General features: G+C 59.9%; 1 protein-coding gene across 1 annotated transcript; it reads right to left on the bottom strand.

The window, feature by feature from the left end:
* Nucleotides 1–8,526: 8,526 nt before the first annotated feature.
* Nucleotides 8,527–13,156, bottom strand: LOC112948821 (SITS-binding protein-like). The gene is made up of 8 exons (XM_026041127.1): nucleotides 12,985–13,156; nucleotides 12,412–12,616; nucleotides 11,921–12,239; nucleotides 11,567–11,835; nucleotides 11,021–11,157; nucleotides 10,811–10,932; nucleotides 10,358–10,537; nucleotides 8,527–9,590 (listed from the first exon to the last, which is right to left on the bottom strand). The coding sequence occupies exons 1-8, from the start codon at nucleotides 13,142–13,144 to the stop codon at nucleotides 9,417–9,419; spliced, it is 1,566 nt and encodes a 521-aa protein (XP_025896912.1). The 5' UTR covers nucleotides 13,145–13,156; the 3' UTR covers nucleotides 8,527–9,416.
* Nucleotides 13,157–13,988: the final 832 nt, after the last annotated feature.

Here is a 13,988-nt window from a genome sequence, read left to right as displayed (position 1 = left end):
GCCTGCACGTGTCCTGCACGAAGCTTACAAAGAAAATGCCATCTTCGAGGTCGCGCTACGCGTTTTACCCTCGCAGATACTGCTCGCCCGTGAAATGCTGGGAATATCAACCCCGTGTGGCCACAGCGCATCCCGCAGGGAGTCTCCCTCGTGTCCCCGGCCCCACCAGCTTCCTCAGCTCCCGGTGATTGCGGGGAGCTGCCTGGAAGCGGGTGGCCTTGGGGCTCTCCGCTGAGTTCCCCAAGCCATTGTGCACGCTGGYGTGGACTGGGATCTCGACGGAGAGCTCGCTTGGCTGCGACCGTCGGCGCCCCGCAGCCGGGCCTGGTGGAGACGTGAGCAGAGCTGCATCCCACGAGGCTGTGACCAAGCCGAAAGCCCGACCGGGCGCTGCGGGGCTGGCAAACACCAACCCGACACTCCGGACGGCCCGCGACACCCAGCTCTGCTCACCCRTTAACCCACAAGCAGCCCGACGCTCGGAAACATTTCCTTTTTTTCCCTCTCAATAATGAACAAATTTCTGCTTTCTAAAGACTTGGTGCCATCAGGAAAGACCCCAGGTACCCAGCTCTGTAAGGACGTGGCCGGCACATTAGGAATCCATTCCGATCCTTGCAATCCAAAGAAACTGAAATAATCAATGAAAGGCCACGTTAGTCTTTGCCTGGGCAGACTGAAGTCATTCGGGCTTCAGTGTTTACGTAGCTCTTAAACGATCCGCAGCTTCTCCCAGTCCCTCAAGCCTTCTTGGCTTCTGCACATGCCGCGTTTGCAGCAGTGTTCCTTACCTAGGGTGCCTTTCTTTCATTGTTCTTACTTTTGTCTGCTTTTGGACAGATTCTAGCAATGCCAAAGCACTAACAATGCTAGAAGCTATCAACGCAGACAGATTCCAACAATGTAGAAGCACAATGTAAAAGCTGAAGTCTGGCTCCAATTTAGAAACATAACTATTCCCCATGTAATTGTGTGGGTTTTGTTTGTCTTTCTCAGAATTAATGCAGTTTCCATGTTACTCGAATCAAGCAGTTTTAATAAAGATGAGCTTTTCCCTTTGATGTCCTGAAACTGGATTATTCYGCTTACGGAGCCCGGGTTGTTCCGGGCCTTCGGAGCACGGAATTGCTGAGCGCTGCCTCGGCTGCCAGGCAGATGTTTTCTCGGTTTGCTGGCGAGTCGGAAAATCGCTGCCCTTTCGTCTGAAACAGAACCAAGACCGTTCCTTTTTCCTCCATCGCGTTATCGTCATGTATCCGTAGATGAAAGGCTCCATTTCACAGTCAGGACGCGACCGCGGGGAACTCAGCGCCCACGCGCTGTCACCCACCCGAGCGACAGAGCAAGTTGCCGGCAGTCGGGACGTGCCCCGAAGTTGGGAACAAAGGCCCGGGCAAGGCGAAACCAGGAGGAAAGCGAGGCCAGCGGGGCAGTGCCCTCGAGGCCGGGCAGCGTTCCCGCACGGCGCGCGGGGCGGCTCCGGTGACGGCGCCGGCTCAGCCGGATGGCGGGAGGAGGCCGCGGCCGTGGGGCGAGCCGAGGCCAGGGTCAGGGTCCCCACGGACGGGGCTCCGCGGAGCYGCCGCACCAGGTCCCGCTCCCGAGAAGAGCCCGTGTCCCGGGACACGCTCTCCTTTTCGGGTGTGTGAGACCACCGTGGTGTCCCCAGCCCTTGCGTCAGCCGCGCCAGCCCCGGCGCGGCGCCCGTGAGGAACCGGGGAGCTGCTGGATCAGCCGGGCCTCGAGAAACGCAGACCGCGATCCCACCTGATCCCTCGTCATCCCGAAGCACGTTCCCACGGGGATGCAGCTGAAATGCAACCGATATTTCAGCAGAGAAAGGTGGAGAAAGGTGATGGGTTGTGTTTTGCCCTGCTCTAGACCCATGCTTTAGGCCATCAAACAAGCCAGGATTTACAGCCTCCTTGGGACATGAATGCTTATAGACACCCGTTAGCCACTAAGGAACACGTTACTGAGTTGGGAATGGCAGCATTGGGAATGGCAGCACAATCCCAGCTTCTCAGAGGGCAAAACCCACCCGACCTCCCCACATGGGATCCGGCTGCCACAACCCATGCGGGGACCCTCTGCATCCCATGGGCACGGACAATAGCCAATGGCCACTCCTCATGGATAATAACCAATGGCCACTCCTCATGGACAATAACAAATGGTCACTCTTCATGGACAATAACCAGTGGTCACTCCTCACGGACAATAACTAATGGTCACTCCTCATGGACAATAACCAGTGGTCACTCCTCATGGACAATAACCAGTGGTCACTTCTCAGCCTGACAAAGCTTTGAAGCACCACAGACCACGAGCGGGGGAGCAACGTGCCACTGACCACCAAAACGTCGGCATTTCTTTCAGGAAGGGTTGGATTGATAATCACGACACTGCGGATGTGAAGAGAAGATTTGGCAGAAGATCCCCGCAGAGCTGGGGTGAGATGTGCGCGCTAAAAACACCATGTTCCAGGGAGTGCACTATCTGCCCATCTGTTTATGCACACGTGTTGAAGAGCAAACCAAACAGCACAGCCTGTCCGTGGCGAGCGGGTGCGACGGCCCTTCTGGACCASGGCCAGGGAGGTTCCCCCTCCCGGCAAACAGGAGCCGAGAGCCTCTCTGGTAGGAACAGCTCCAGGGAGAGCCGGATCCCAAAGCGCCCCCGGCTGCCTGAGCTCTCCAGCTTGCGGGTTACGCRTGGAGACAACCAGGCCCTTGTGCCCTTCCAAAGCTTAAAATGGATATTTGAGACCTTCCCRCCACACTGGCATTTAAAACTGCTTTTCATTCTTTCCATTTCTGTTGTTTCAGTTATTTTCCCCCAACACCGGCTTATTTACGACCTCTGGCTCTGACCTTCGTGGTCGCACTGTGAGGAAGCTGGATCTGCTGATCCTATCCCGGCGGCCAGAAGATGGACCATGTCCCGGGTAGGAAGGGCAGCACTTCCAGCCTCACTGCCTGTACCTAGCCACGTATTGACAGCAGCAGAAATGGAGCCCGGCCAAGCTTTGGGAGGAAAACGTGCAGCGGGAGGTTGTGTAAGGTAAGGGAACAAGTGAAAAATCCAACCCTGCCTCCTGGCAGAGGCTGCGGTGAATGTTGCAACCGGAGACCCGAGAGCAGCCGTGCTCCGGACGCTCCCTAAACTCCGCAGAGCCCTGGTGGAAAGAAATCCCTCTGGCCCGGGAATGCACACCATCCTTTCCAGCAAAGGGGAGACGTCGCGTTTATTGAGACTGGAGGGGCAGGCAGACGCGTTTGGAAAGACATTGCTACATGTGCTTGGAGAACATTTCAAATAACCCGAACCAATAACAAATCTGCCACTCAAAGACTCGTATTTACTCACAAACTGATAGTATGATTTCCTTTAATAGATTCCCATGCCAAGCAAAATTTGAAGGGTTTGTACTGTGGAGATTCTCCCTCTGTGGGGCAAAAAGGCTCTGCCTGTGAGAGGAAGCAGAACCGTTTGGGTGTTCGTCACCCGCACAGGGCCCAGAGCGCCACGGCATTCGCCGCTTGTGAGCGTTTTGTCTGGTTTCTAATACTCCGCTCTTTGCCTGGCTCTCTCTGACTTTCTTGCCCTTTCAGAAASTCTCCTGGTAGCCACGAGAAACCTGCATCAAAACCTGCTCGTCCGTCTTCTCTTGGGCCCCATCGCCAGCCCCACTTCCGAAGTGTCCCGGAGAAGGTGCTGAGCAGCCAGCGCTGTAATTGCAGCTCTCTAACTGCAGCCGTTTGCCAGCCGTTCCCCAGCCACGGAGTCAGGGGAGAGGACAACATCCCCAATATGCAAACCCCCCAAAGAGAGCTCCTTTTCATTATAATATCCACACCAAAGTAAACCTCTCCGTGCCTGTAGGTTTCCATAAACAGGCTGCAGAACGAACTCAATGCCACAGCCTTGTTTTCCAACGTGTAATGCATAAACAAGAGATTTCCACAGCCCCGGGGCTAGATTTGCAGTGTTTGCAAGTCTCATCTTCAGGAGAAGCTGAGCAAACGCGTACAATTGCCCTCTACCTTTGTACCTTTGCTGTTGAATTTCCTTATCTTTCCCTATCTTTGGCTGTAATAAAAGGCAGTTTATTTGCAGTGTGTTTCCTTTAACTTCTGTAGCCCCAACAGCTTGGGTGGAACAGAGTGCTGAGTGCGTAAGAAGAGGGAAAAACAGCAGCGAGTGGCAGGGACAAGAGAGAGCAGACCCGTTGGGAAGCTGGTTTGGTTATTTTGTCCTGTTCTGCTCTTGGGGTTTATTTTCCTCCTTGCATGAGGAAGCTCCTTTCAGAAAGGACAATTTGTCCTGCTGTGCTTTCCTGCCTGCTTAATTGGAAAAATGCATTACATTCATATTTTTATAATTCAATATTTCCTGAACACATCAGTCCATCGACTCAATACAAGGTTAATCTACTCCAAACAAGGCTGGAGAAAAGCGATTCGTGMTTGGAGCAGAAAGCAGTGAAGCTTGTGGCACCCATCACCCAGACACAAGCAGGTTTGGGGCTCCCTCCMTAACACTGTTGGTATTTCTGCAGAAACGGAAGTATTTAGCCTCGTTTCACTGTCCTACTCTGCTTAGTAAACTTCCAAAAACAACTACAGCCAGAAAGCAGAACGTTTTCCTGGCCTATTTACCAACGTTTGACTTAGGCCGCTATCGAGTTGGGCAGCTGGAGGCAAAGGGAGCGGAGCCCGAGCGGATGGGCTGAGTCCTGCGCGCTGGCCAGGAGCATCCCGCGGACCTTGTCCCTGTTCRTGGCCCACAGCTCGTCCGCGGGGATCGGCCCCGCTTGGCGGTCCAGGCACAGCTTCTCCCCACACGTATCTAAAACACACGTCCCAGCCGCCGAAAGAGGGCAGATAAGAGGGGCGAACGCAGGCACCAACYGCCCGCGTGTTTTGCAAAGGGGAAACAACAGAGAGGACTTTGTGAGCGCCKTATGGATCTACAGGTAGCTCCGCTCCCTACGTAAGCCAGATACGTCAGGTTGATCCCTAAGAAAGGGCGGCTGGAGGAACTGCAGCTGCCAAACGGCACGGCCTGCATGCTGCAGCCTTCGCCCGCGCTTCCTGCAGGGATGGGATCGGCCTTCCCTGCATCCGYGCTGGGAAGGGAACGGGCCTCGAGCCGCAGGGACGACCCGCTGCAGGATCAGGGCATCACGCACGTAAACGTGTCCTTGCAGCTCAGCGAGGGACGGAAATGCCGTGGGAGGAACGGGCTGGGAAGAGCGAGTCGGCGGCACCGGGAGTACCTGGAACGCRGTGCCAGGGAGTCCCAGCGCTTCCTGGCGAGGTGGTGCATGGGGTGAGAGAAGGGACTTGGGTAGCASCTCCCCCCGAAAACCAAGCTCTCAAAATGGTTAAAAACACAGATAAAGGAGAAAAGCAGCATTCCCGGGCACTGCAGCACACAGAGGCCTCATGGCTGGAGCAAAGTGTGTTTTGGGGCCCTTGTTGAGCCTCAGAGAAATAAGCCTTACTGCCCTCGTGTGGCCGTCGCTAAAGGGGGCCGCGGAAATCTCAGCGCTTCAGGATTCATTCCCTCTAAGTGCTAATATAACTGCTAAGGAGAGACGCTTTCCACACGTTCCCGCTCACAGCGAAACTCTCTGATCTTGCCCTCGAAGCGCCCTGAGTTGCCAAAAGCCGGGCTTGTGGCGCACGGAGCTCGAGGGCCTTCAAAAATAGAATAAAATGCCTGGATTTTGTTTAAATTGTTTCTGATCCTCCTGCTTTTGCAAAGYGAGCTCAGTGCAAAGCTCCGAGGTCTGCAGCCCTCTCCCTGCGCATGGGATCCCAGCAGGAGGAGCTTTGGTGAGGACAGCGCATGGTTCTCCCGGGCTTCCTGCAGATGTAGCCGGACGCCTATGGAAATGGGACTGGGACCCTAACACCAGCTTTCCRGCGCTGTCCCCGCAGTCCCTCAGGCTCCAGGCCACCCCTGGGCGCTGGGATCCCAACATAGATCCCAACGTGGATCCCAACGTGGATCCCACAGATGCCCCATGGATCCCCACACGGCCTGGGCGGCTCTTGCCGCAGGGCTCCCGCACGACTGCGCCTTGCGGCGCTCCGGACACCTTTGGGTCTGCCCGGCAGAGCAGGGCGGTGGCGGGAGCAGACAGGCGGCGGGAGCCCTTCCCGAGGGAGCCGGGAGCGCCCGGCGCGGACCCTGGCGCCGCCGGAGGCGCGAGCTCCGTGCGGTCCCGTCACCGCAGCCCTGGCGCTCCCGGTGCTCCCGGGACATCCTGCTGGCGCCCGCGGCGCGAGGAGGGGCCGGCGATGCGGCCCGGCTCCCACAGAGCCAGGATGAAGGCACGAGGGGCCTTCGCTCCCGGTGCTCCCGGGACATCCTGCTGGCGCCCGCGGCGCGAGGAGGGGCCGGCGATGCGGCCCGGCTCCCACAGAGCCAGGATGAAGGCACGAGGGGCCTTGGAGCCTCCTGAACTTCGGGACGTGGGGACGGGGAGTGACAGGGCTTCCCACAAGACGTCCCCGCCTGGACGCGGCCTCCTTCCTGCTCGCTGGTGTTTTCAGACCTTCCATCCAAGGAGTCGTCCCCAAACGCACCAGTGTGAAAGCAGGCACTGTTCTGGCAGCCGCCCTCCGCAGTGACTGTTTACTTTTCATATCTACCTCTGCCAGGTGTTTACTTTCTGTGTCTCCCTTTGCCACGTGGCTGCTTCCGCAGGCTCCAGCCACGGCCCTGACGGGGCCATCCCAGCAACGCGGGACCTCCACAACCTCCCAGCCTCCTAGCAGGGGGGACGGGCAAGAAACAGTCCCGCGGCCCTGCGGTTCTTGGTGCCCCCCTGGCACTAGATACATAGAAATGCACTGCTCCACTACATGTCACCACCAGGTAATCTTCAGGACCCATCGTGTCCCAAAAACGGGCCGGTTATGGCACAGGGATGGCCCGTGACCCCGGCCCAGGCGCCCAGCGGGCCGGGACGCTCCTGCAGGCCAAGGCTTKTCCAACCCAGGAGGCTGACGGACACCAGAGCAGGAGGAGCGGCAGAGCAGGCGACAGCCACAGCCTGGAAATACCCGAGTCTTCCCAGAAATACTCTCCTCACTCCCGATCCAAAAGCCCAAACCCATCACTGGGTGGCTGCCCAGACCTCAGCAGGTCTCGGGCTGCTCTCCGCTTACCTTTTTTGTGGCGTTTTCCTTGTGTTTCAGGGCGAAGCGGCCGGCAGGCGAGCCCAGGCCCCGCTGCCCAGCTCGGCGCTCGCGGGCCGGTCGCGGCGAGGGCACCGCGGCCGGCGCTGCCCTGGGACAGCCCACCCCACGCGAGGGCAGATACCTCGTGCAGCGCGTGGACACTGCCGGATAGCCCGGGATASTGCCGGATAGCCCGGGATACTGCCGGATTCCGAATGCTTGCAGGCTGAAAACTGATAGTGGGTGAGCCGCGGGACAAGGGCAGTTGGAAAATGCCCTATTTGGTGCGTGGGACTTCCCATCCTTAACTCCAGGCAAAGAGCCGCTGGCAAAAACATTGCAGGGACAAGAAGGGACCTCGGACCCCCTTTGGCATTGGCTCCCTATTGCCAACGGGGCAAAAATCCCTATAAACCCTTGCAGGGCCAAAGATGCAGCTCCCCTTTCTCACCAAACACCATCATAACACAGGGAACTTTTTCCCCTTTTAGTTAAAAGGAGAAGAGGCACCCTGGGCTCATGCAGTGCAATGGGATCTCTGTCCCCAGGGAATTGCACCAGGAAGTCCTGGCACCTGCYGGGCATTTGGCCATCGCCGGGCAGACCTGTGGCCCAGCTGGCCACCGTCCTCTCACCGGATCCCGCGGCATCCTGGCGGATATCCATCCCTGGAAAGTGGAGCACAACATCTCCTTGTTGACGGGGACAAAGTTTGGGGACAGTTTTCCTGCAAAGCAGCTGCCCTTCCCCATGCCCTGAATCAACAAAAGGGGGGGGAAAAAAAAAAAGAGGCAAAAGTGTAAACTCCGAGGACAGGATACCCAAGAAAATATTTACATAGGCAAAAGATCGATCAGCCCAGCTCTCAGGTATGCCAACAGTTAAAAAGCAGTTAAAAGCAGTTAAAAAACACTTAAAAATCTGCCCTGGAGCAGCAGCTTAGTGTTATTTTTCAGGGAGGGGGAAGAGAGGCAGGGCCTTTCCATCTACATAGCAATGGAAACACCCGGGTCATGAACACTGCAAAAACTTCTGTCTTAGGATGGGGCCTGCCCAAATCACTGCCTTGCTTCGATTCTGCCAGTCTGCMAGATTTAGATACACGGCTGGAAAATCATCTCCCTCTGTTGCTTAGGGGAAAAAAAAGGAAGCGGCACCAGAAGCGAAGTGAAATAAAGTGCTTAAAAGAAACAGGAATAAATATTAGAAGAGCTTGTGCTGGTAGYATTTTGTTTTTTACTACATGTTCAATAAAAATTGCAAGCGTTTATCAATCAATAGGCAAAGGGGGGGGGCACTTCAGGGGACGACCCCAGGGCACATTTAATTCCCACTCGATTCAGTGGATCTCAAACTCGCACGCGGAGTGTTTTTCCCACCTAACAAATCCACAATGCTTTAGCTTAATATACTGGGAAGAGYGGGGGCACGTGAGCTGCTCCTCGATTTCCCCTCTGCAAGTCCCTAGCGTGGGCAGAGGCTGCGGCACCGGCTTTCCCGAGGGCACAGGAGCAGGARGGCGCGTGGGAGGAGGGATTTGCTTCCCTGCCGGGGGCTCCGGAACCGCTTCYCAGGAGGAAAGGCCACAGAACAGCATGGAAATGGCCCCTTTCCCAGGCAGCGCGAGTGAACAGGGGGGAAGGCTGCAGCAAATAGCTCTGGGCACACCAAAATCCAGAGGAGCAACCCTTTAAGTTGCATTTACATCAGTGACCACAGCATTAGCACTTCCACATGTCCGCACGCATCCCTCAGGATCCAGCAGCTACACAGGCTCCGTGGCTGTGCTGGAGCTGCCGTTACGGCCCCAAAACCTCCATCTGCACCCAAAGCAGGTCCGGTGGCTGGATCCGAGCCGGGCTCCCCCTTCCCGGKGAGGGAAGGTCGACACAGCTCCTTTACCTGGATCCGGAGCAGTCCGCGGTCTGRTCACAGAAGCATCCTTGCCTGGGGTGCCAAGGCTCTGGAAATGCCAGCCGTGCTGCTTAGACACTGACACTTCCCTGGGAAAATCCCAGGAAAAGAAGGTCTGACATGCTGCAGGGACACACGTTTGTGCCAAAACTCCTACTGTGCATCTTTGCTATTTTAGAATAATAGCAAACAACAGAAGATTCGAGCAGTTTGTGTCAAAATTTAAAAAAAGAATCAAAGGAGTTCTTGGAAAAGTGCAAAGGGGGTGAGTCGGTCCCCGGATGAAGAGCGCGGGGGCCTGCGTGTCTAGGAAGCCTTCAGGAAGACGGGCACCTGGTCAAGGGCGGCCGAGTAGTTCCTGAGGACGGTGCCGCCGCGGAACGCGCGGCCGCTGCTGGCGTCCGCCCAGCGGCAGCCCTCGCCCGGCAGGAAGACGTCCCGCTCCGTGCGGCCCCTCTCGGTGACCGGCGCCACCAGGACCTGCGCGGGGGCAGAGGCGGCGGCGCTGGGAGCAGGGCCTCTCCAGGCTGCCCGAGGGGAGAGCTGCCAAAACGGGGGAAAAACACGGAGCGCCGAGAGGAAAGCGGCCAAGAGGAGGCAGCGCCAGCGCCGGGCGGCCGGCACCTCCTCGTGCCGGGCTCCTGGAAAGCGGCGGCTCCGGAGCAAGGCAGCCAGCGCCTCGCCGGAGCCAAGGGACACGGCTGCCCTGCGCCCCCTGCGCGCACGGAACCTCTCTCTTCTCGTTGCCTGATTTACGGGAGAAGAGCTCAAGTTGCCTCATGGGCAGAGCGTCCTGGGGTCTTCTCCCCCACATGACCGCCCAGGAAACAGAGAGAGAAGAACAGCTTCTAAAATCCTGACAATATTTGTTCCTGATTAACTATTTCACTTTAGAAACTGAGGAAGGTTTCCAGGACTCAGAATTAAGACTTTTAGGGGAAGGATGGAAGTTTTAGCTTGCTTACAACTACAAGTACAACCATCACAAGTGCCCAAACGCCAAGCTCTCCTTCCAGCAGAAAGCTGGTCCTTTAGCAACCTTTTCCAGAGCAAACCCTGGTTTGAGAGCACCRCTGGAGCCACCTGTGGCTGCAGGGGGATAGAGGGCATTGAAAAGCCTGGTACAACAGCCATCCACACTTGCACAGAGCTGGAAAAGAAACTCTGCCATCCCAAGCGGCTCTTGTGCCGAAACACRGAGCAGCTCCCCATGAATCCAACCTGGGCATCCCCATGCAGCTCCTCACCTCGTCTCCGATGAGGAACTCGTCATCCACAGCGAAGGCGGCTGGGTCGGTGGGGCTGAGCCACCATACGGGCCGGAAGATGGGGTAGCCCCACGCCACCCACTCCTGCGTGTATTTGACAATGAGCGGAGCCACAAAGTCCCGGTGCCTCCGGATGCACTCCCTGGTGAGGTTCAGCACCTACGGAGAGCGCACRGACCATTCCTGCATCCAGCCGACCGCACCGCAGGCACCAAGGGAGAAGAGGGATAAATAAACGTGTGCAGATGTGTCCCTCGTGGGAAGGGACAAGGGCCTGCAGTGCTGAACTGCAGCATCACGCCAGGCGCCCCAGGGCGAGCAGGCCTGGCAGATACGTCCCACAGGCTTGGGACTGCCCGGCCACACGCGTCTTTAAGTGAAGCTGCCGGCCTGGAGAGGCCGGAGCGCGCGTGAGGATCACGGGACACGCACCCAGGCGTCGCAGCAGGCCCAGGGCGGCGTGCCGAAGGACATCACGGGCAGGAAGGTGACGATCTGCAGCCAGCGCACGTAGAGCTCCTGCTCCGGCAGCTGCTCCGGGKGCAGGCTCCCTCCTGCGGGCGCGGGGAGCTGAGTGCTGCACCGCGTGTGGGGCGCCCCCATGGCGCGCGTGGGGCACCCCCAGCCCGCGGTGCCGCTCACCCACGGCGTCGGGCACGARGAAGCTGTAGCCCAGCAGGCTGAAGTGCAGCGCGGCCGGGATGAGGCCCTTGAGGCCGCCRTGGCTCCAGTCCGAGCGCAGCGGGCTCATCCGCACGAAGAGCGGCAGGTGACTCGACCTGGGCGGCACGGGAGCAAACCCCTTATACATGCAGCCATACATGTGCTTACATACACCCTCAGGGGCAGGAAGTGCTCTAGGAGGAGAGATTTTCTGTATTTCAGTGCGCTAGGACACTTTAAGAAAACGGGCACGTCAACTCCTTGCATTGGTTCCAAAACTGCCCRATGCGCCTGGAAAGCGGCGTTTTATTGTGCCAGGAGTGACTGAGCGTCCAGGGATTGGGCCAAGGTGCCGGGGCTCACACCCTCCTCCTGCAAATCCATGGATCGCATTGGGAAGGTGACAGCACCGGGTGCATTAMAGCGTGGAGCGATAGCAGCTACGCAGGAGGGTGAGAGTCACACAGAGGGAGAAGGGGAGATGCCGGAGCGAGGCGGCTGCCGCGGGCAGCGCCGCGGACCCACCTGGCGCCGGCGGTGACCACGGTGCCGTTGCCCAGCGCGGCGGCCAGGCTGGCGAGCGCGGCGGCGTAGCCGTCGCCCTGCAGTGCCGCGGGCGGCCGCACGCCCTGCTCCACGTACGCGTTGCCCTCGGCGCCCTCGAGCACCAGGTGCCGGGCGCCCAGCGCGCGCTGCAGGCGCTCGGCCCGCGCCGCCAGCCAGCCCGCGGCCGCCTCGCTTGTGGCGTCCAGGCGGGCCGCGAGCTGCCCCTTCCAGCGGGACAGCAACGGCACCTGCAGCAGGACACACACGTCACTGCGAGCGCGGCCCGGAGCGCAGCCCGCTTTGGATTGCACCGGTTTGTGCTCGGGGCCGTACCGGGGCGCCGTGCCGYGGGCGCAGGCTGAGCCAGTAGCCGTCGGTGCCGTCGCGCAGCGAGCGCAGGAAGAGCGGCGAGGCCACGGCGGCGTACGGGGACAGCGTGACGGAGAGCTGCAGCGGTGCCAGCGCCGTGGGCTGCCAGGCGTCCGCGCCGCCCTCCTGCGCCGCCTCGGCCAGCACCGCCGCGCCGCGCTCGCCCAGCACCAGGAGCCCGTCGCCGAGCCGGTGCCGCTGCAGCCGCCTGGAGAAGGCCCGCAGGCCCCGCTGGACCCTGCCCGCCGAGCCGTCGGGGCCGCCGTAGTGCCACAGGGGCGACCTGGCGGCAGCGCGGGGTCGGTGCCGGCGCTGCCGCGTGCCGGGACGCGGGCACGGGGGGACGCGGGCGCGGGGGGACGCGGCCTTACCGCAGCAGGGCGGCGTCGGGCGGGCGGCGCGGCGCCGGCGGGGGGCGGGGGGGGGGACGCGGGCGCGGGGGGACGCGGCCTTACCGCAGCAGGGCGGCGTCGGGCGGGCGGCGCGGCGCCGGCGGGGGGCGGGCGGCCGCGTGCCGCTGCGCGGCCGCCGCGTCGGCGCTGCTGCACAGGCGGTAGCTCAGGGCCGGCGCGGCGCCCGCCGGCGTCTCGAGGCAGAAGCGCCTGTCGCTCTCCACCGAGAGCACGAGCGGCACGTCGGGCGCCACCGTCACCGTCACGCCTGGCGCGCAGGGAACAACGGCGGGGTCAGCGCCGGGCAGCCCTTCCCGCTCCTCGGCCCGCGCAGGGCGGGATGGGCCGTTCCGCCCCGAGGTCTCTCCTGGGATTTCGTCTCCGCTGTGGCTCTAATCCGCTCCCCGTGACAGGYCTCGTGCCTGCGCTCGCCAGCCCCAGGCCGGCGGTGGGCAAAGCCCCGGGAAGGCCGAGTGGGAGCGGGGATTCTCCCTGCTCTTTCTGCAGTGAGGTTTGTGCGTGGGGCGAGAAACGGGCAGGGTCGGGGGCTCACAGCACCGCATCGACCCCRAGTTTTGCACCAGCCTCCGGGATGGCATCCGCAGGGAGAGCAGGGAAGAAGGGCAGCTCTCTCACCCGTGGATCCCAGGAAGTAGCCGTCCAGCACGGGCCCGTAGCCGCCGGGATTGTGRCTGAAGTCGCTGATGACGAAGGGCTGCGCCTCGGCGTCGACGCCGTTGAGCGGCCAGCGCGGGGCACGCACGCCGCCGCCGCCGAACCACGACACGTTGGCCATGGAGAAGCAGTCCTGCCGCCCCGGGCCGTCAGCAAAACGGCATGAAAAAACAAGGGGGAAAAGTGGGGAGAGAAAAAAAAACACCACAGAATTCCCATCAAAATCCTTCCCGTCAGCGCACATCAACAAGCTGCTTTATATCGCTAGAGATACTGGGGGGAAGATGCTGAAAATCAATTGAAAATAACTCCCATCTTCCTCTAGGATGCGGTGCTCCCATCAGAGCCCCTGGCCACATCCAGAGAAGCACAGCCCCAGCACAGGGTAAAGCACCGCGGAGGAGCAGCTTTTCCYGGTTTTCTGACTCCGAGCTCCAGGACTGGGGAGGAAACATGTCCCAAGGGCTAGGGAAAGGTGAAGCTGAATTATTAAAGTGGAAATCTTGGAGGCACCCGAGCACGGGGCAGGGTTTCAGCTCGGCTGCCTGCACTCAGGTAGGGGGGAAAAAAAACAGCAAAAGAAGAAAAATAAACCTTATTTTTGAGAGTTTTGCCTTTTCTCCAAATCTGACCAAAAGGTGATTTTTGATGGAGGAAAAAGTATCCAGGCTGAAAAACAACCCTAGTTTTCAGCATCTTTCCATCAGCATCTCCAGTGACAAAGAGACCTGCTCCTAAGAAACGTTTCCCCACGTGGGACCGTTTCCCGCCCGGAGGCCGCGCTCTCCCGCACGGCGCCGCTCCGTCCCACGCGTCCCGGCGCGGGCGCCGTTACCTTGAGCGCGGTGCCGGGCTGCAGCGGGGTCCAGGCGAGGCCGTAGCACTCGGTGGCGGCGGCGCCGCCGGGCGCCTCCTCGAGCTCGACGCGCAGCTCGGCCGCCTCGTCCCAGGCGCCGCAGAAGACG

This window comes from Nothoprocta perdicaria, unplaced genomic scaffold (assembly GCF_003342845.1).
Source record: "Nothoprocta perdicaria isolate Ctin4 unplaced genomic scaffold, notPer1 scaffold_28, whole genome shotgun sequence".
Classification (NCBI taxonomy): Eukaryota; Metazoa; Chordata; class Aves; order Tinamiformes; family Tinamidae; genus Nothoprocta; species Nothoprocta perdicaria.
The sequence above is the reverse complement of the archived record's forward strand: the minus strand, read 5'-3'. Positions and strand labels throughout refer to the sequence as shown.